Genomic DNA, 22,037 nt, shown 5'->3' with positions numbered 1-22,037 from the left:
AAAAAGAGTGAATAAAGACCTTTTGGAGGTCATTTTTGTTTCTTATTATCTCAGGAAATGTCTTTTCCGTTTGATCACCTCCCATGTCGTCTTCTTGTGACTGTGTTCATTCAGCTTTTTAACAGTTGATTCATGTATTTATTTGAAGTATATGAAGGTTATTCTTTCACATAAACAGACAGAATTCACACTACTACTATGGTGTGACTGACAACACTTTCCCCGAGATAACCTATAAACACTTACAATCAATAGTAAACAGTATTGTATTTGAAGAAATGTCCGATTTCTCCAATAGAGTGGAAAATGATCCTGCAGCAGAGAGGATCTGTCAGCCAGATCCTGCTCCAGTGGTCAACAGGTCATCATTATTTAGTCATTTATCATGCTTTGTCAAAGAATCACTTCTTAAGAAATCTAATAAATTAAACCTGCATGACCAGCGGCAGAAAAAAATAGACTTTGAATATGAATAATGCTGTGACTTTGACTGCACTGTAAAATGTCCTTCCCTCTCTGTCACTCCTGTTTCTCTCGCTCCTTCTTTCTTCAGCTGGATGTTTAAATGAGCCTCTGTTCTAGTGTAGTTTTTGTCTGCACATTAAAAGCAGATTCAAATTGAGTGAAAATCTTCAGATGAAACATATGCAGAAATCAGAAATTATTATACTAATGCCTTATTTCCCTCACGAGAAAATATTACTTCCACATGCTTGTGTTTGTCATAGTGTCACAGTGTTTAAATTCTTCTCGTGTTTCATCACAGTGTCACAGTATTGGTTCCAGTTGTTCTCCAGTCTCTCTGAAGCTCCAGCTCTCCTCCCTCTGTCTCTGGTTGTGGGTCAGTGCAGTACATCCATGGGAGGGAATGGCTCCCAGAGGGTCTCCTGGTTCGTCCCCTCGTCAATCCACCCACTGTTCCTCTCCCAGCTGTCCCCGTCTGCAGACCTGGTCGTCGCCGTCTTCCTCGCTTTGACAGGTCAGCTTGGTTTAAGGCACTTTCAGAGAACGCTTTTATCACGATGTCAATCTCAGCTTCGTTTGTTGTGAGGAAAGGTTATCGAGCGACATTCAATTCCTAATCTAGATACCAAATCTCCCAAAATACCAAATATATCATGCTCGTTTTCTACTGGAGATAAAGTGATGACACAAAAAATTTCTCTTTCTGTTATAATGAATCATCATAACTAATGTGTGTCTCTTTGTACAATACATCTCCAAGTGGTGCAAGCAAACATCCCAATCATGTGGTTATCATGGGGAAAAAAGATTTATCTTTGAAGTAAAGGGACGTCTTAATGGTAGTGTTGCGATACTGTACAAGACAGAAGTCCTTTGTACCATTAATATGACAATGTGTCCTGTGCAGGGACGGCACTAGAATTTAAAGACGGGGGGCTTAGCCCCCAGGAGAAGCATCTTTTTATTTCACAATAAATCGATGAAGCTACAGATAAACAGACCCCCTGGTGAACGTGTTCATCTGGGCTTCATCTGTGAGGACTTCCTGTGGTGCGGACTGCGGACGCTTAGTGTGTTATTGAGAGGACCAAACGGGTGAATAATTGGATATCGATCTGCTCGGTCACCCTCTGCTCAAGCTCATGCCATGAAATCGTGTACAACTGCAACACTTAAAGAGCTACTGAAGTCTAACTAACTCTTTCTGCAGGTGTGACATCAGTGCTGGGCAACGGCACGGTGTTGTTAGTCTACTGGAGGAAACGAAAGAAGCTCCGACATCAAGAGCTCATGACCATCAACCTGGCCCTCTGTGATTTTGGCTTCAGCCTCGTGGGAGGGCCGTTTTTCATCATTTCCAGGTACAGAATACTTTATTATCAACCAATAAGAAGCCAGGATTTCAGGGTGGCGACACTGTGAGCAAATGCAAACATCTAGACCGGCAGCCATTTACCCGAGACAGAAGGTGATGATCCATTAAGCAGGGGGACTAAGGTTTCCTCCGCCTCTTTCAGCCTCTGTCATGCCTGGGTGTTTGGGGAGACGGGGTGCTTTTGGTACGGCATTCAGGGCTTTGTGTTTGGCATCGGCTCCCTGCTCACCACATGTCTCATCTCTCTGGAACGCTGCCTGAAGATCTGCTGCTTAAGATACGGCAAGTCTGAGATCTCAATCCAAAATTGTACAATTTGCAGCATTGCTTGTCAGGATTTCACACAAACCTTACGTACACATTATTGAATTCTCTGCAGGTTTCCTTTTCTTCTAACAATGTGTTCATTTCAAGAGTTATTGATTTAAAAGACATTTATTGATTGATGGTTGCTTAGGTGACACTAAATTCAATTAAATCTGCTGACGTTGCAAGATATTGGTAAAGTAAAATGTCAAGACTTCCCATGAGGTTGAATGGCCATAAATAGTCACACCAAGTCGTTTAAGTGGTTTCATGCTTCTTGGCTCTCTAGGTCAGTGGATTGAGAGGCGCCATGTGTCTCTGTCCATTGCGCTGCTGTGGATTTACACATTGTTCTGGGCCCTGCTGCCTGCTTTTGGATTTGGAAGTTATGGACCAGAACCATATGGGACCAGCTGCACCATCGACTGGTAATCTCTGGTTTAATGTCCAGTGCTGCTTGATCCTATTGTTTATGTTCATATGTCTGTGTATTCTCTGACTTGTATTCGTCATGTGTTTGCATGTGAGCGATAACCAATCGGACTGTTTCACTATTTCCAGGTGGAGAATGAGATCGTCTCTAAATGACAGAGTCTATATTTTCCTCATCCTGACATTATGCTTTGGATTTCCTACGCTCACCATCGTCACTTCATATTTGGCCATCCTTCTGACGGTAAGCTGGGTCTGTAGTCTGTTATTATTTTTGGTCAAATGTATTAGACCCTTGTTTGAAGCAACAAGATGTAGAATATAAAAAACAGCTCTGGCTCCCCCTAGTGATAGTATGGGAAAATACACTGTCGCAGACAACAATGTATTACAGTACCACTTCCTCCTCAGGGATACAGAGGATCACCAGATGAAAAGCCCCTATTTACCCAGGTGCTCAGGGCCCCAAAGGCCCCTGATTAACTTGTGTCAGTTGGTTTCTGGTAATTTTATGAAAGTTCTTTAAGAATATGCAAATTTATAAAGTGCTAATACCAGCCTTCCATGGCAAATGGGGGCAAAAATAAAGCCTCTTAGAGCTTGGCAATGAAGTTATTTTGCATTAGCAGGTTGTTTGACAAACTTATATTTGAAAACACAAATTGCAGTGAGTGTGTATCTTTACAATAACCAATAAATATGTTGAGAGCTTGTATATAAGTTAAGCACACTGCTAATCCTGGTCCCAATGTCAATGCCAGTTTAATATTTTTGTTCCATCAACACACAACATGAGAGCCAGCTGGTCATATCTGACCACAGCCAGAACATGACGACATGGCAATAGAAGTTGTAACGCTCGCCTCAACGGCTGGCCAATCAGGGAAGACGAACAGGGACATGGTTGCATACACGTTAACAGACTTACAGGACTGAAAACAACAAAAACTCATCTTTCAGAATCATTTAAAAGATGATGGAAATGAAAAACTTGTCACATGGCCTTAATATCTACATGGGAGTTTTGAATATATGCTGTCTTTGTATACAAGGGAATACAAGGAAGTGCATGTGAACTGTGGCTGCCTGTGTCCACAAAGCGTCTTTCTCTGGAGGAAAAGTGTCCACAAAGCGCCGGGGAGGCTTCATCCAAATAGCACTCCAAGTGCTTTCTCATACCTTTCTGTTCACAGGTCTACAGATCTAATCGAACTCTGGCATCTATACCGTCTTCCTCTGTCAGTCACACCAGCAAAGACCTGAGACTTACAAAGGTAAACTCCATGAAGAGCATTTTCACATTCCTTAATGCATCTGCTGAAGGAGAAAATAAAGCCATGTGTTTATTTCAGATTGCTGCTGTGGTGTGCACCACCTTCCTCGTGGCCTGGATGCCCTATGCTGCTGTGTCTCTCATCTCTGCACTCTTTCCCAGAGAAGACCAAGAGGCATCTTCACAGACTGTGGTGGAGGAGTCCACTGATATGACCTCACACTTTCCAAAGATCCCAGACATCCCCTCATTGGTCAACTGGACTGTTACAGAATATTACAGACCAATCCACTACAATCCCGAGAACAAGTGGAGCAAGACAACACATATGACCGCGATGAATTCAGCCTCCATCACCGTCCTGAGTGATGCCATGTTCAGGTCCGCCCTGGAGAAAGATGCTGAGCCAACGACAAGGAGCTCCCAACTGTTCTCCTGTCTCCCACCTGTAGTCACTTTGATCCCTGCCATGTTTGCCAAGTCCCACTGCATGATGAACCCTTTCATCTACCAGATGATGAACAGGGAGTTCAGGGATGACGTCTACCTGATGGTGTTTGGCCATGAAAAGGCAGAGGGGAGGCGGATGCAGGGGAGAAAGGAGAGCGTGTGTGAAAGTAAGTTTCTCGGAAAAATAGTACAAGTTTACACTTTTGCAGTGCCATCTTTTCACTTTTCATTGTTTATTGTTTATTGGATCCCCATTAGTTGTCACCATGGTGACGAGTATTCTTCCTGAGGTCCCTAAAGAGCAAGACAAATAACAGTTCAAAGAAATCACAAAAAATGCTAAATACAAAATAAAATAAAGAACAAACAATTCGATTATTCCCATAAAAAAAACTTGGATCATGAAATAAAAATAAAAATACTATGACTAGGCAAATATGAGTATATGGTATATGGTTCATGGTTTCTCTTCACTGCTATTTAAGGGACAATCAGCCTCTCTGACTGCCAGAGCTGGAAGAGGAAGAGGAGCAACCCAACGTCCTTGGGAATGAATAATGGAAATCTGAAGAAAGAGAAGAACTGGGCCAGCAGGATTAGAGGAAGAACAGACTCCTGGGCAGATGGTATCTCAGTTGGGGCTGGTGCATTGGACTTCTTGGACAGTCAGGGCTGCACAGAGACACTGCAGCATCGGTGGACAGAAGACAAGGAGAGATCTGAGGGCTCCACGTCCTACACTGTCCAACAGAAATAAAAAGAAAGATAGATGTAGATAGTCACTTTACTTCCTACTTCATGTGCTGGTTTAGAATTATATGACAATTTTGAAAATAATTGCTTTTTGTCCTCGTTGTCTTGTTATTTAATGCTTATAAGCTGCCATGGTTTTAGTTTGTGGTTGCCAGATCATGCTGCTATAGGGCCCCCGATGCACCGTTGACCCCACATTGACCCCCCACAGTCCTTCACCCGATAATGTCACCTTTAAAGGTAGCTAACTCAGCTGTCTTGGGTTTAGCTATAGGTTAAAATAACCGGCTGACATCACATCTCCAGAATTTTGTTGAATAAATGTGTGTATTTTCCAAAAAGCCAAACTTGAAACTACATCTTGGCTAAAACATGAGAAGTTCAGATGATAAAGTTTGTGCTTTTTCAATCTTACATATTCCCGATCAGTTTTTCTAACGTAGCTTTTTTTAATTACAAACTGCTTACTTACAAATTGCAAACTTTATTTATTCAATACAAAATACAAATGTATACACACATCTGTGCTGAATATACAGTAAGAACAATGGACACAAGAGATAATATGATAATAATAATAATCATAATAATCAACAACAATAAGGACAAAAGGAAAAAGAAACAAAGTTAAAGGCAAAAACCAACACTAGGGGGGATAAAGTTTAAAGTAGAAACCTTTAGGGCAGTAAACGCTGTTACAGATTGAATTGCTTTATAATTAATCGAGTGTATGATTGAAAGAATGTATTGCCTGAACTCATTAGTAAAAGCAATAAAACATGGCTTCCTATTGGTGAATTTGCATTTATGGATATGGTATTTGGCCATTATAATATTCCTGATTGTTTTTCTGTATATTATTTTCTAAGAGTCCAAGCAATAAATTCTTCCAATGCAAGACCAGATTCTCGTCAATATTTTCAATAATACAAAAAACAAACAATTTCTCGATGTTTACAACAAAAAGAGAAATTAACATCAATGTCTATCTTAAATATTTTTTTTATGCATTGCTTTTAGCTGGATAGAACTCATGCATGAGTTTAAAGGAAATTTCTTTCACTTAATTAGTTATTAGATATCGATAAGGTGGAAGCCAGGCCATCTTCCATGGTATCCCATCTACAATATTCAAAGAAGACAGTTTGTGTTTATGTCCTTGTTATTCAATATGAAGTAATTATGAGGCAAAACATTGTGATTGTGCTGCACGGTGGTGTAGTGGGTAGCACTGTTGCCTCACAGCAAGAGGGTCCCGGGTTGGGTTCCTACTGTGTGGAGTTTGCATGTTTTCCCCATATGAGCGCGGGTTCTCTCAATAAATAGCGGGAGTTTTGTTCTCCTTCTTCAAGCGGTTTAGCTCGAGACCTGCAAATGCCCATTTGGCTCTTCGCCTGTACAATTCAGCTAATTTCATCTCCTCTAATAATGTATCTGGGCTTTTGAGATAAAAGGAGGATCCTTGACACTACCTTTTCCTCTTCAGCTCTTCTTGATTTGGCTTTAAGACTTAACCAACCTCAAATTTAAGAGGTTCCCAATTAACTCCAAAATGTCTTTCTTCTTAGCTTTGGATCAGAAATGTGAGATCAAACCTTTTTTTAACACCATCATTTACTAGTAATACAGAGCTATTGAGATTCCAGTAACCTGACTGAGTAGCACATTTGTCAACAGTATAGATTTATCTTTATGCATATAACTGTTAAAAGAATTTTCCCGTAAATGAATAAATTCACCCAAGGAGGAGATCGGAGACATAAGTAAAGTCGACCTCTGACTTTAATCTTGTACAAGAGGAGCAGTTACAATGCAACAACGTGTGAGGATGCTACAGAGGAAGTGCTCAAATCACTGTTGTGACTTGAGTCTTTTGAAGGCACAGGAGATAATGCGTCACTGACAGTTAACCTTCATGTAGAACAAGACATCATGACTACCAGGCCTCTGATAACATTTAGGTCAGCCATGGGGATACTAAAGTAATAAACAGTTCAACACAGAAAGCTGTAACCTGAACAAAGAAAACTTAAAGACATGAGGTTATACAATTCTTATAACAATAACCTTCTGATCTAAGAGGATATTCACATTAATATCATCCTTGGTTAAACTATCAGAAATGAACCAATCTATCCTCGATTGACTTGAGCCCGATCATTGCTCCATGTAAATCATCTGTTATTAGGACTGTTTACTCTCCATACATCTCCGAGATGAAATCTGTCCATAAAGGCTTTACAATGTGTGTTTTTCTAGCGTAGCTAATCAAATTACCAAAAACAGGCTGACGTCATGGGGCCCGCATTGTCAGGTTAGTAATCTATTTTGAAAAGGTCTGAATGAACGTGAGGAAGGGAACGACACGGTAAAACCCGCCTTGAGCGTCGCGTGCCTCAGAAAACAGACGGTTAATGAATTAGCGCGGCGCTCTATTTGAGTATTTACGGTAGCCCTGCTCGTCCAATCGCGCAGCTGCTCTCTCCGCTTGCGGTTACATCTTGTTGCCAGTTTCAGTGACGCGGTGACACTGGATTTCTGTTATTCACGCTCTGCGTCATTTCATCGTTTGATCGCGTTTGTGTCTTTGCTGAACACCTCACCGGGACTCGGTCCGGTTCCGCTGCATGCTGCATCTCTGTTCGCCGCCCGCTTCGAGACGCTTTGGATGCTTTTGTAACGGACGGTCAGAGAGCACTGATCCACCAGCCGACGTTAAGACCTCTCAGCTTTACGGATAAGAATCTTATTTAGAAACGTTATATAATCAGGTAAAAAATAAAAAATAAATACTGGCGTTTTGTGCGCACGTCCTTCTCGTTCGTTTAACACCTACTTATTATTTATCAATCATATTCTGGTGTGACAAGACAATTCCCGTCCGTGTTCATGCCAGATCTGCAGCGCTTTAGTTTTCCATACCATAGCATGAATCCTTTGTTGGGGGCCAACACGCATCTCCAACAACATCCGCAGCAGAGTCAAGCTCCCCAACACCCGGACTCTCCTTCAGGCCTCCTGGTCGACCCCGTTTTCGGTGTACCGGACCCGACGTCCTTTTTGCTGGGCGAGCATCCCGGACCAGGGCCTGGTCAGCTGGGGCCTGACTTCACTGCACCCTCGCAGACCTCACCTTACCTCCACCACAGCCACAGTCCCTACCAGCACCGAGCTGTGCCGCATCCCCCCGCAGCCATGGCTCTCAGGAACGACCTGGGATCGAACATCAGCGTCCTCAAAACCCTCAATCTGAGATTCAGATGCTTTTTGGCAAAAGTGCACGAGTTGGAGCGCAGAAATAAGATTCTAGAGAAGCAGCTGCAGCAGGCGCTGGATGCCAACAAGGGCTGTCAAGGTGGATGCTGTGACAGCAGGGGCCATACCCAGGACGCAGGCGTGCAGACTGGATTTGTTGGGACCATAGCACTCGGGCCCGGCTCCCTCCCCTTCCACAACACCAACAACTCAGCCAGGAGGCCTACAACACTGTTCACGCCACCACTCACGACAACCCTCTCACCCGCAGCTGCTGAAAGCTCCAGCTCAACCCAAATAAATGCAGCCTGCCACCCAGCCATCACCATCAGCCAGGCCTCCCCCTCTGTGGACTCCCCCGTGTCTGGCTCCAAAACCTTCTCCAGCACCAGTACAGGTCCAGGCGGCTCCACCAACCCTCCTCCACGCTTCCTCCCGGGCACTATCTGGTCATACAACCACACACGCAAGTTTGGCCCCGGTGCAGAGCGCTTGACCAGCCCAGGGGTGTCCTGGGTGCACCCTGACGGAGTCGGGGTCCAGATCGACACCATCACCCCTGAGATAAGAGCCCTGTATAATGTCCTGGCCAAAGTGAAGAGGGAGAGGGACGAGTATAAACGCAGGTAAATGGAGTGAACGCTTTTTATTGCACGTTAAACATTTCTAATGAGCATATGGCTGTGCTGTAGATCTGTGGAGTGTGTGTGTGTGTGTGTGTGTGTGTCATGCTCTACTTCTGAGCAGTGAGAAGTGTCGTAAAGCATCTGCAGACCAGCTGTCTCCAACAGAAGCAGAGTCAGCACAAACCCTCTCCATCCATCACATAGCCTGACCCCGCATCCGCTGGCGACAGGTGCTGCTGCTATAACACCCCAACAAAATGAACCTCATTATAAAGAAGTTCTGTCTGTTGCACAAATGTTCACTTCAGAGATCATGAAGCTCCCATGATGACTCACCCATGACTGGCTTAGTTTAACCCTTGTGTGGTGTTCATACTTCTGTTACACAGCCAATTTTCACGGATCTGGCGGTATTAGCTCTTAAAATCAATACAGCTATAAAAAAATAAGTAAAAATACTTAACAGATGTTTACTTTATCTCAATTACAACCAATATACAGTAGATAGCTAATATGGGAAATATTTGACATTTACCTCTGTTCAATCACATTTATAAATAAAAGTGCCAATAGTTTTTGTGGTTGAAATGTCATTTTTGAAAAAATAAATATTAGTGAAATAAACTATGTTTATCTTGAACAAATATAAATGAAACAAGGTTTTTCATCACTACTGATGTTTAGTGAACACATGTAGTGTACAGATTAACAGATTGAATATTTCCAACGATTGTGATCGATTGTGATAAGGAGCCATACATGTAAAGCTTTTATTACACACACACACACACACACACACACACACACACACACACACACACACACACACACACACACCTGCACATACTCCTGCAGAAACACACACACTCATTCACCCACTCCCACCTGCGCATGCACACACTCCTGACCACCTACACACACACTCCTGACCTCCTGGCCATACACACACACACACACACACACACACACACACACACACACTAACCCAGATAGGTGCAGGACAGAGTGAAGGTACACAGCACCTACATTTCCACTGTTTTTGCCCTCGAACACCAGATATGTATTGAAAATGTGTTCTGTTATATGTTCTTCACAGAAAATGAGCCAAGGCCAGTGAGTCTCAGGTTGAAAACATCTTTCTTTTAGCAAACATTGAAAACACCACATGAGGGTTAAAGCACTCATACTGGCTTACAGGTCATGTTGATTGTACAGCAGACATTTATTTTGTGAAATGTAAAAGATGAAACGACAAATCCTGAAGTTGGTCCAGTTCGACCGATTTGATATTGAAAGAAGCCTGATGATGCTTTAACAGCACCCATAATGATTTTACTGGGACATATGGATATTACTGATCAACAGCTGTGAACTTCACACGGAGCAGAATTATTCGTTTATTTTTCTTGCTGTTGTCCAATTTTATGCTTTTTGGTTTTGGAACAAAACATTTTAATGTCACCTTTGGCCCTTGGATAACGTAACAACTATTTTACACAATTTTATCGACAAAATGACATTGATTCATGAAGAATTATAATGAAAACATTTTTTAATTGCTGACCTATGATCATGTAACATCTCAATTATGAACTCATCAGTTAAAAACAAAACAGTTTTTTACATTAGCCCCTTTGTGACAGCCTTTTTGTCTAAAAACTACAAAGTTCTATCTAAACGCTACAAACAAAGTTCTATCTAAACGCTACAAATAAAGTTCTATCTAAACGCTACAAATAAAGTTCTATCTAAACGCTACAAATAAAGTTCTATCTAAACGCTACAAACAAATTTCTATATTCTAAACACTACAAACAAATTTCTATATTCTAAACACTACAAACAAAGTTCTATCTCCGGTTCGAAGCATACTTTGACTCGCCTTTCCGCCGTTAGGGTGGAACCGTCTGTCTAAAAGGAGCTTATGACATCACCAGATGAAATCGGGTTGCTGTGATTTCTATTTCAGGGAGGCAGCTGCCTCGTTTGCAGATCGCTGGAATAAAACACTGTGAACTTGCGTTTAGGGCAGATTGTCCCTTTGCTTTATTGGAGAAAACAACCCACATGGTTGAACTATATCGCGACAGAAGGAGCTGGGGAACGTTTTTGGATTACGTATTATCTGTTCTGGGTAAACTAGAGTAGCCCCATGTTCTAGTACATTCCTCCAATTATGTCCAAGCGAGCAGCCATGCGTTCTTCACAGAGGAGATCTGACCACAGTATAGTGGGCTCTTTGTGAGCGAGGCAGACGGATGAAACAACCCAACAACCTGTGACATAAGACACCTGCTCTGGTTGTGTGTACAGACCTGAGAAGTTGACATTTTGTTTCACTACCTGTGAATCGAGGCGTGTGAAAAGCCGTGTTGCATTTAGTCATCAAATCCGCTTCTGTTCAGGCCTCTGTAAGGGCTCTGGACTGTGGACAATGGAGGCATAAAAGCCTGTTTCTCATGTTAAACTCATGGCCATTACCTATGCAGTCAAATATTTATAATGCCGATTTAAAAAGAGAAAACACGTCTGTTGTTGTCGTTTTCATGCCTAAACCCACATGTGAATGAATTCATCTCATAGCTTATGGTGTGATTGCTTCTTTTTCCCACAATTGTTGTTTTTTTTAATGCAAGGTCAACTTCTCTTCTACCCCCTTCTGCCCCTTTACCCCCCAGTCCCTGCACCTCACTCTTCCCTCTTTGCCCACCACACTGTCATGCACTCTTCCTCACACACACTGAGCACACCTCTCCCTCTCTCTCCTGCTCTCACCCCCCCTCTCCACACTCCACCACATATCTGCAATGCAGCAGTCGCTGCTGGCTGTGACGGCTGGATGGGGCTCGGCCTGCAGAAGGAAGCACTTCTCGGCTTTCTGTTCACTCTCACCTTACTGATCAAACAAGCATCTCTACACAACAACAGTGACTCCCGTTTCATGACTCAGTTACTTTCGCATGAAGTATTCCCTTAAGGTCTTGAAAGTGCCGCAGCATTCTGCATTTCTATGAGAGTGTATGGCCGTATGAAGTCACTGAATCTGAGATACTTACGGGATCTGTGCGTATTAGAAGTACCGGTTCATGGGCGAGTCGCCACAGTAGCACACAATTCATCAAACATTTACACCTGATTGTTTCATCCAACTTGTATCCAGATTTATATCCTGATTTAACTAAACTGCATTTACATTTCACATTTACACTCAATTGAAATCCAGTTTCCATTCTTGTGCACTAAAATGCAAATCCAGCCCTTGACACTTATGTCAACAAGGATGTTTGCGTTCGGTGTTATGTTCTAGTGTATCACTGCCACCTGCAGAGCAGCAGCTTGAATCCTGGAGGGAAGCACCATGATGTTGTGCGTTGGGAGGACTTTGGTTGACATTAAGTCGAGGCGAGGCGTTTGGCGAGACAGATGCACTTAAACTTGTACAACACATGGCTAGAATACCTTTCAGCCTTTTGAAATAGTTCTGTCATTGATCCCTTTATGGACCTGCCTGTCTAAGTGGGTCTGGATGATGCATAATGAATACATGGGAAACCCATGGGCGGGATGTTCTATGTCTTTTTGTCCTCTGTGTACAATACAAGACACTACACTTTTGTTTACTCCTTCTACCTGTGTTCCTCTTAGATGGGAAGAAGAATATACTATGAGGATGGATCTGCAACAGAAGATTACCGACCTACAAGAGGTATGTGTGTGTGTGTGTGTGCGTGTGTGTGTGTGTGTGTGTGTGTGTGTGTGTGTGTCTTTACTTCACATGTGAGAGCTTTAACATCAGCCTGAGTCATTGGAACAACCAAAATAAAGTGTTGGGTGTGATACATCTGCTGCGGCTTAGCTAACCTAAAAATACCAGCAACATTATACCATGTGTGTTTCCTGGTCCGTCGACAACCATCAGTGTGTTGGTGGTTAAATACCTCTGATGAGACTTTTCCTATTAAACTGACACCATTAGTAGAAGTGTGTACACTGCAGCCGGGCAGTAATCAGTTGTAATACTCTGCAGTATGCATCCCTGCTACTCTGGTTCAAGTCCAGACTCAAACAACGCTTTTAATGACCATTAACTGATTAAACGTGCATGAATCCTTCTCATTTAAAAGTTACAGAAATCATGTATTTTTACTTTATATATATAATTTTACTTTTTGCTTTTTCATTTTTATTATATATATATATATATATATATATATAGAGAGAGAGAGAGAGAGAGAGAGAGAGAGAGAGAGAGAGTTTGATTGCCTTATTTGTGCTTCCTGCAGCTGTGTAGTACTGAGTGGGTTGTATGTGTGTGCATGTACTGTCTTTGAATGCATGTGTGCCGTTGCCAGGAAACTGTACCTGACCCCATTCAGCAGGCAGCACAAACAACAGGAAGACAACAAGCAGTAAAACACCACTTGAAACTGAAAACCTGACCTGACCAATATTGTACAACATATGAATAAGTCAACAGAGTGAAGAGATGAATCACAGACGGGTTCTTGACCCCCCAGAGGAGATTATGCATTTAGGATTCAGTGTTTTGTTCACTTTGCAGATAAAGGCTTCCAGTAAAGCGACGTGACAGGACATGTGGGCGTGGGAGTGTTTGCACTCATACGTGTGTGTTCTTTATGGTTTCCGTTGTGTGCAGGACCTGCAGGAGAGTGAAGGCTGTCAGGACGAGCTGGCTCTCAGAGTTCAGCAGCTGAAGGCAGAGCTGGTGCTCTTCAAAGGCCTCATGAGCAACGTGAGTCCATATACGGTCACATGCAGCAGTCACATAGACGCATGGCGTTGCAGCTTCCCGTGGTAACCGGTACCATGTCAGGCAACATTGGACCGTGTGAGAAACTGAAAAAATGATGAATTATAGTAAAAACGGTCGTAAAGAAAATGGGATTGATATGTGGAATTCAATTTATTGCGAACAAAAACAAATTAATACTTGATGATTTATTTAAATAAGGGTTAGTAAACTTTGCAGGATACTAACAAAGACCACCCAAACACAGCGCTACAGTGAGGGAAACAGTTCTACTATCTCTGTGCAAATCCTACAATATAAAGTGCATAGAAACTACAACCCAACATGATGCAGAATAAGTGTGAGCCCTGAGCTCGTTTCTCTGCTATGAGACGTCCCATCTCGCTGTCAAAAGCTTTCAGGCACTGATAGTCAGTAAAGTGGAAATTGGTTGGGGACCACTGCTGGAGGAGACTGTTAAGTCGCTGGGTTTAAAGGAAAACACCACCGCATTTCCATACTGCACTATGTTCTGCTCTGATCTTAGACAAGGTGATACATACCTCCCTCTCCTCTGTGCGTGCACTCAATGGCTCTTGCGCGCACTCCACGCAGCGCTAATTTGCTAGCATGTAGCTTGTCCCAGTATATTCCTTAGGATCCAAAGGGGGGTGAAGTCAGAAGCGACCAAGCACTTCCACGTTGTCCCTATTTAAATACGGTTACGTGAGTAGTTACACGACCCAAGTTTGGTTACACAAAATGAAACATGCCAATTTTTCTAAGCGGATAACAACGATAACTATATAGTATGGCGGAATAACAACTGGAAGCACTTCGACGTTGGCGCAGTAATATCATCACTCCCCTCCCCCTCTTACTTCCGTCAATAGAACCTACGTGACCTGCACGCCGTCGCCTGCACTACCTGTAGTAGTTTGTGCACAGTTGAGGAAGCATCAGGTTGTAGTAAGATAGTTTGTGAACAATCAAACATCATGGTTATATCGGCATCGTACAGGGTTGTGAAAACAAGCAGAAGGTATAGTCCCGTCATGTTTTGAGTGATGATATTACTGCGCCGACGTCGAAGTGCTTCCAGTTGTTATTCCGCCATACTATATAGTTATCCTTGTTATCCGCTTAGAAAAATTGGCATGTTTCATTTTGTGTAACCAAACTTGGGTCGTGTAACTACTCACGTAACCGTATTTAAATAGGGACAACGTGGAAGTGCTTGGTCGCTTCTAACTTCACCCCCATTTGGATCCTAAGGAATATACTGGGACAAGCTACATGCTAGCAAATTAGCGCTGCGCGGAGTGCGCGCAAGAGCCATTGAGTGCACGCACAGAGAAGAGGGAGGTATGTATCACCTCGTCTAAGATCAGAGCAGAACATAGTTCAGTATGGAAATGCGGTGGTGTTTTCCTTTAAGTAATTCAACTTTGTGAAAATCACTGCATTGTTTATTTGATCTAAAATGACGCTCAACGTTGGTTTAATTCAATGTAGAGCAGAAGATACTGGTCAGAGAACAACTTCCTAACACTCCCAGTGAGGATGAATACTGGGAGAATTTGAAAGTAAATCCTTTTATGGCGCAGCTCGTGTAAGTACGAGCCTGAAATTCATAGCCTGAGGTCTAACTTTTGGCCAATCGAACTCCATCATACTTTGGTTCCGCCCACTGAGCTGTCAATCACAACAGGGCCAAGAGATCTGAAAGTTATTACGCCTGCAAAAATGATTTGTTACGAGAACTGAATTTCCAACTCAAATTTGAGCTAGACGGAGGTTGAGCTAGACGGAGGTTAAAACTCATCTTGTCTTTAACGACAAGATGAGTTTTAACGAACCCTGACAAACATTTCCAGGTCAATGTAAACAAACAATCTCACATTATCTCAAAATAAAGCAATTTTGGTAAACATGAGGTTTATGTAAACATATGGTATGGTGCTTTTAAAGCTATATTATTACTCCACAGGGTTTTCAAAGTCAATAGGCAGTTTACTGATGCTTTAAACATGAGTAATAAGCCATTGATAAGAACAACTATGGGTTGCCATGTTTGTCTTTAAGCTAGCTCATTTATTCATGAGGAAGACCCCACGAATGGAGCGTTTGGCATCAAGGAAGCTTGAAGCACCAGAGATGTTTACAACATTCTTCTTTATCACTTACTTCTACATTAGTAATACATTCATTTACAGCAGTGATTTACATGAATAAACAAGTACATAAACAGTCGTTTATTTTCTATATTATATTATATTATATTATATTATATTATCCATCCATCCATCGTCTACCGCTTATCCTGTATTCAGGGTCGCGGGGGGGCTGGAGCCGATCCCAGCTGTCATTGGGCGAAGGCAGGGTTCACCCTGGACAGGTCGCCAGTCCATCACAGGGCCGACATGTAGAGACAGACAACCATTCACACTCACATTCACACCTACGGGCAATTTAGAGTCATCAATTGACCTATCCCCATCCTACATGTCTTTGGACCGTGGGAGGAAGCCGGAGAACCCGGAGAGAACCCACGCAATATTATATTATATTATATTATATTATATATTATTCAGTTATTTCCCTTCCCTCTGTCCTGTCTGGGTCCTGCCATCCTCTGTGTAGAACTTGTCAGAGCTGGACAGTAAGATCCAGGAGAAAGCCATGAAGGTGGACATGGACATCTGCCGTAGGATCGACATCACCGCTCGCCTCTGTGACGTCGCTCAGCAGAGGAACTGTGAAGATGTGATCCAGATGTACCAGGTACCAGGACCAGATCTGAGCAGTTAATGTCCTCATATCGGGTTCCTTTGTTCCATGTAGGGCTGGGCAATATGGCAAATCCCCATATACGATGGGGATTTGCCCATATTCGATAACGACATGTATCACATTGTAGTATTTTTTTCTTGGTAATTCAATAAATAAATAGTCCATATGCAATAACCACATGTTAAAGCCTATTTTTGTCTAAACCTGTGTAAATGAAATTCTTGACCAATGAAATTCACAGACTTATTAAATTACAGAATTTATTGCAAAATGATCATATTATCTGAGAAAGTTGGGTCAGTATGTGCTTGTTATTATAATTTTAGACTCAATTGTGTATCACACGATATAGGATTTCATCCTGATATGATTCCACCTAAAGACGATGACTCAGCGTATTTAATGACCCCCCGCCCTAGCTCCATGTGTGAAGGTTTGTCTTGTTCTGGATCCTGATTGGGTTCCTGCAGGTTCCTAACAACCATTCATCCCTAAACTGCCGGCGAAAACAAACTCCTCTGCCCTTCAACGGGAGCGAATGTGACGAACCTGTCAGCACCTCCGAAAGTGATGGGGGCGTGGCCAAGGAGGAAGAGCACTGTGCCTCCTCAGCCAATCAGATCAATGAGGAGATGCAAAGGATGCTAAACCAACTGTGAGTGATCTGACTCACTGAAATATGATATAATGTGACTGTCCTTCATTCTTGCACTTCCACTCATTATATCCCAATGTGTGTGTGTGTGTGTGTGTGTGTGTGTGTGTGTGTGTGTGTGTGTGTGAGATTGTAGGCGAGAATGTGAGTTTGAGGATGATTGCGACAGTCTAGCCTGGGAGGAGACCGAAGAGACGCTGCTTCTTTGGGAGGACTTCCCAGGATGCACTTTGCCTCCTGACCCCACCCACCCACCAGGAGAGGTAGACTGTGATTGCACGACTCATTTTACTCATAATTTATAATCTCTTATGAGACGTAACATCCAGGACTCACTTGGGATATATATATATATATACTGTATATATATATGGAGGTATATGAATACTGAGCTTATAATACATTATGTTTAACACTTTTAATACTTTATCAATCTTGTTATAAGGCTCATGCACGATTATAACATGTATAACACCTTTATAAAGCCTTATAAATACATTATAATGTGTTAGAAATGTGCTTATGATGCATTATATACATGACCTTCATAGAAAGTGTTACCACATACTTCCATAAACCATTAATGCCTGGCCTCCAGATGCAGTGAGAGCGTCCTATTCAGTATTTTCTAAGTAATTTTCTTTGGACATTGAGAAAGTAGAATTTGTGTTTGTGATGCTTTTCCCCCACTTGTCCTCCTTCAGACAGCTGCATGTGTGTCATGAAACTGTTCAGTGGTTCAGATTTCAAGGAAGCATTTAAAGTTCTGATGTGAAGTTGGTGTGCAGAGCAGCAGCGTGATATTTTGGTCTCAGGCGATGCCACTGACCTTCACTGCTCTAAACACACACACAGTGTCTGGCCTGGACCGGTGTCCAATGTGTTTGTTTCCAAGAAATGCATGTAGGTTATTTGTTTTCGTTTACCGGCTGAGTGCTGTTTGAACAATCTGCAGTCCCTTTGAATGGACGAGCTGCATTCCAGTGACATTTGAGCCGGCGGGAGCAGAACGGCAGCTGTGCTGTAATAGTCCTGTAACCTCACTCGGTGTCTGATTGTGATGATTAGCACACACACACACACGTTGAGTTTACTGCATTTTATCACACGTATATGTATTTCACGACCACAAACACACTCTCTCCCCTCTCTCTTTCCCTCCAGCAGGAGGACTGTCTGGAAAAGGTGATTAATGACACAGAATGTCTTTTCAAGTCCCGGGAGAAGGAATACCAAGAGACCATTGACCAGATTGAGGTCAGCCACTTTTTTAAAATGTAATAAATTCTCATGTCCTTATGCAGCACTCCGTCGCCTGCATATTCACACAAGATGATTTACAGAATGACTCAGCATTCAGTGTTTTTTATGTCTGAATTGATTGAATGATCTTTTAATCTTCCACATGTAATCAAGCTTCTCTTCTTTACTAGACATGACATGAAAGTCATAAAGCCATGTGAATCCTAGTCATTTGCCCAGCACCTCATCATTGTGTACTTGTTTAATGGTAAACACACACATACAGGATTTGAACTGCAACAGTTGTAATATGCCGACTGCATGTGTGTGTTTTTGTGTGACTCCAGCTGGAATTGGCCACGGCAAAGAGTGACATGAACCGACACCTCCACGAGTACATGGAGATGTGCTCCATGAAAAGAGGCCTAGATGTTCAGATGGAGACCTGCAGGAGACTCATTACACAGAGTGGAGACAGGTAACACACACACACACACACACACACACACACACACACACACACACACACACACACACACACACACACACACACACAGGGAAATGTGTATATAGTGTGTTTAAAGGCACACTTCCAATAAAGTGTTGTCTTTCCTAGAAAGAAGTATGAGATTAGGTGCTTAATATATAATATATTATATGTCAAATGGAGACAATAAAACTGTTATTTTCTTGAACTAAATGAAGCCCTGCTTAAACCTGACAAAGTTTTAATTTCTTAATATAAACCTTATTATATATGTTGAATTGTATACTTGCTTGTGTGATCAGCTGACCTGGTCTAGTTTGTCATCTGAATAATAATAATAACAATATAAGTTGCTTTTTTTTAGAAACCTTCCTAAGAATTTACAATACACATCATGTCCCTACTTGGAAAAATAAAAAAGTAATAAAAAAGTGTTATTTTCTTTTACCAAAAAACGATGTTTCTGTCTCGTAGTGACTCTGCAGCTCCTGCGTCCGCTGAAGACGGCGGGCAGAGAGAAAATGACAAGTCCTCGTCATCTCCACCTTCTTCCTCGAGTGCTGGCAGATCTTGACACTCGCTCACTCCGGCAGCAACCGGGGCTGCAGTCCCGTGACCCGCTCTGCATCCAGCTACAGCACCACACTGATGCAACACACACCTGTAACTATGGCAACACCGTGTTTACATGTGAACCTCTTCATATATGGATTCATTTAGTTAATTCTTCCTCCTGTCCAAGCTCTGGTGTGAGGAGCCTATTTAGCTGAAACTGTGCTCAAACAGAGCTGATCTGAGGGGAGAGGTCTTCTTATAGGTGGAACTTGTCATCTTTTGTTTGATAGCATTAGTTAAGAAAGGGAATCTTATAATGTCCTGTAATCATTCAGAAAGTTGAGGATCCTGAATGTATTGGAAGTAAACAGGCTAATGTCCCACCATATTGTACAGGAAACAACAGGAAAGCATAGCATGACTTATTCACTCCACACACCGTAAAAACTCATTAATAATCTGGGCATCTGAAGTTAATCAAGCAAATACATGATGCAAGGGCACGGGAACCTCGTCAAGTCCACTCTACACACATTTACTGACCTCTCATTTACCTTCCCTCACGAAACAAGCCCAAAAAACAGGGAGCATGTCAGGTCTTCATATACTGTAACAAAGGTTTTCCTTGAGTGTATTTCTGAGTTTGACTTGTCCGTTTTTATATTGATATGGATGCGTTTGAGTCTAATAAGATGTCATGATTCAGCATTTTGCTGCCTTACAGCTGCATCAGAACAGAACATCTGTGCTTCATTTAGCAAGCGAGCAAAGGAAATATCATAACATTAAAGGCTTGTCTCTGGATATTAACATGCCTCCGGATGATATGAATTAGGTATAATCCTAAAAAGAGAAAAAGACCATTGTAGCTGCCTGTCATAATTCCAGTTCACTTATTTGTCTGCTGTGATTTACCTGAAGAAACACTGGATTTTATTGGAGAAATCCACTGTGAAACAATCTAACCAAGTCCATCCATTGCTGATGTACTTTGGATTTGTTGGCTCACCTGGAGGCAATGTTTCATGGTTTTAACAGGAGCTACAAGAGTGTCAGCAGGCATCAGCATCATCATGGTGTACACACACCTCCACCACCACACCCGTCACACAGATCCATCCGAGAATAGCCACCAACATCAGTGTCAGTGGGAGATGTTGAAAATGAATAGGAGAAAAATGTTAAAGGTCATTTGCAACACTTTAGGGGAAAAAATACATCTGAAATTCATTGAATATCTGTTTGAATCTGTTATAATGGTGCTTCATAAGAAATCCAAAGTTCCAGGAGACGGCAGAGAAGAATGTTGTCGGTGTCAGAGCGATGCATGTTTGTTTCCGTTGAAACGCAGCCTCTTGAAGCTGATCTAGAATCAGCCGTTGGCTCTGTCTGACAATAAGAGAACTGTGTGATGACAGCCAGGTGTCACATAGCTGTTACTTATTAGTTTTTGTTTTCAGCAGTAATGCTTTGATTAGAGTCGGGTCATATACTGTATATTGTTGGAGCAGAGCTGCATGTTTGAGCAGAATCACTTTAGAAAGGACAACAAAGAGATGGTTGTTAAATAATGTCAGTTAACCATTGAGTGCCAAAATAAAATGGTCAGATTGTGAATCAACAGGAAATTGCTGTAAAAAAAACAACAAAAAAGAAAAAACACTAAATATAGCTGCCGGATCTATTTCACCAAGGTGCTTGATGTATATAACTAAACCTATTTTTGAGCCTGTTTGCACATAGAAAGGAAGAGCAGAGCAAAACGTTCATGAAACAATCAGCAGTAATACTTGTACAACATGTAACATAAAAATGTCGACACGCTGGAAATAGAAAACTATATTTATTGTATTTCCTCATCTTGGACTTGTTGCAGGTGATTAGTAGAATAATGAATTTAACACAAACACATGTCTCATTGTTACTTTGTTTCTGTTTGGTCTGGGAACATTTAACCATGAACTTTAAACTCAGACACGCTGCTACAGTAAAACATACATCCCTGTCAGGGGACCCTGTACTTTCTTCTGTGTGGTTATACCAGGTCGCTCATCCCAGCACTTTGTTCCAATACTAAAGATGGTAGAAGCCGGTTTGAAGCGTACAAACTCATGCATGTGTGGCACCTTAGATTCAGCTGAGTGCTGATTGTTTCCACTCAGACGGAGGATGTCAGAGATACAACTGTGCCACACTTGAAACACGCCATTTCCCTTTTTTGTATAGTTTTCCTGTGACGCACTGAGTGAGTCTCTATGTATGCATGTGCTAGTGTGTATGTTTTGGGGTGTGTTATGTCTGTATAGTGAGTACTTTTAAAAAGACTTTTACTTGGGCACATGTACAACATGAACAAGAAGGAAACATAATAAGTCCAATTTGATATTGTCTCTGTTTAGCATTTGACAATAATCACCTTAAAATGACAATGGAGTTCTTATATTGCCATTGGTACTTTTTCTTTATGAGTGTACGTGGTTGCCAAAAAAAGTCAATTTAAAAATAACTCGAGTTAAAACGACAACAAAAAAACAGAAACTACTGAAATGCAAATGCTTTAGCAAAATGACTGTACGATGGCTTTGACATTATATGGAAATATATCTTTGAATATATACTT

General features: G+C 41.9%; 1 protein-coding gene across 2 annotated transcripts; it reads left to right on the top strand.

Annotated features, from left to right (window-relative positions):
* Positions 1-7,616: 7,616 nt before the first annotated feature.
* Positions 7,617-21,958, top strand: iffo1b (intermediate filament family orphan 1b). Of its 2 annotated transcripts, none has more exons than XM_084027589.1 (9): positions 7,617-8,935; positions 12,581-12,641; positions 13,593-13,688; positions 16,329-16,469; positions 16,949-17,133; positions 17,270-17,396; positions 18,298-18,390; positions 18,723-18,853; positions 19,337-21,958. In XM_084027589.1, the coding sequence occupies exons 1-9, from the start codon at positions 7,944-7,946 to the stop codon at positions 19,434-19,436; spliced, it is 1,926 nt and encodes a 641-aa protein (XP_083883715.1). In that variant the 5' UTR covers positions 7,617-7,943; the 3' UTR covers positions 19,437-21,958. The 2 variants fall into 2 exon arrangements, with proteins under 2 accessions (XP_083883715.1, XP_083883716.1); XM_084027590.1 differs by having other exon boundaries at positions 7,620-8,935; positions 18,301-18,390.
* Positions 21,959-22,037: the final 79 nt, after the last annotated feature.

This window comes from Eutrigla gurnardus (assembly GCF_963514095.1).
Source record: "Eutrigla gurnardus genome assembly, chromosome: 14".
In the NCBI taxonomy this organism is placed as follows: domain Eukaryota; kingdom Metazoa; phylum Chordata; class Actinopteri; order Perciformes; family Triglidae; genus Eutrigla; species Eutrigla gurnardus.
Note: the sequence above shows the minus strand (reverse complement) of the source record. Positions and strands in the feature narration are given on the sequence as shown.

Excerpts from the sequence above, each read along its gene's own strand:
- iffo1b (XM_084027589.1), top strand. The coding sequence starts at position 7,944 with ATGCCAGATCTGCAGCGCTTTAGTTTTCCATACCATAGCATGAATCCT. Across the intron at positions 13,689-16,328 it reads TCAAAGGCCTCATGAGCAAC|AACTTGTCAGAGCTGGACAG; the intron begins GTGAGTCCATAT and ends TCCTCTGTGTAG. Across the intron at positions 17,134-17,269 it reads CAAAGGATGCTAAACCAACT|GCGAGAATGTGAGTTTGAGG; the intron begins GTGAGTGATCTG and ends GTGAGATTGTAG.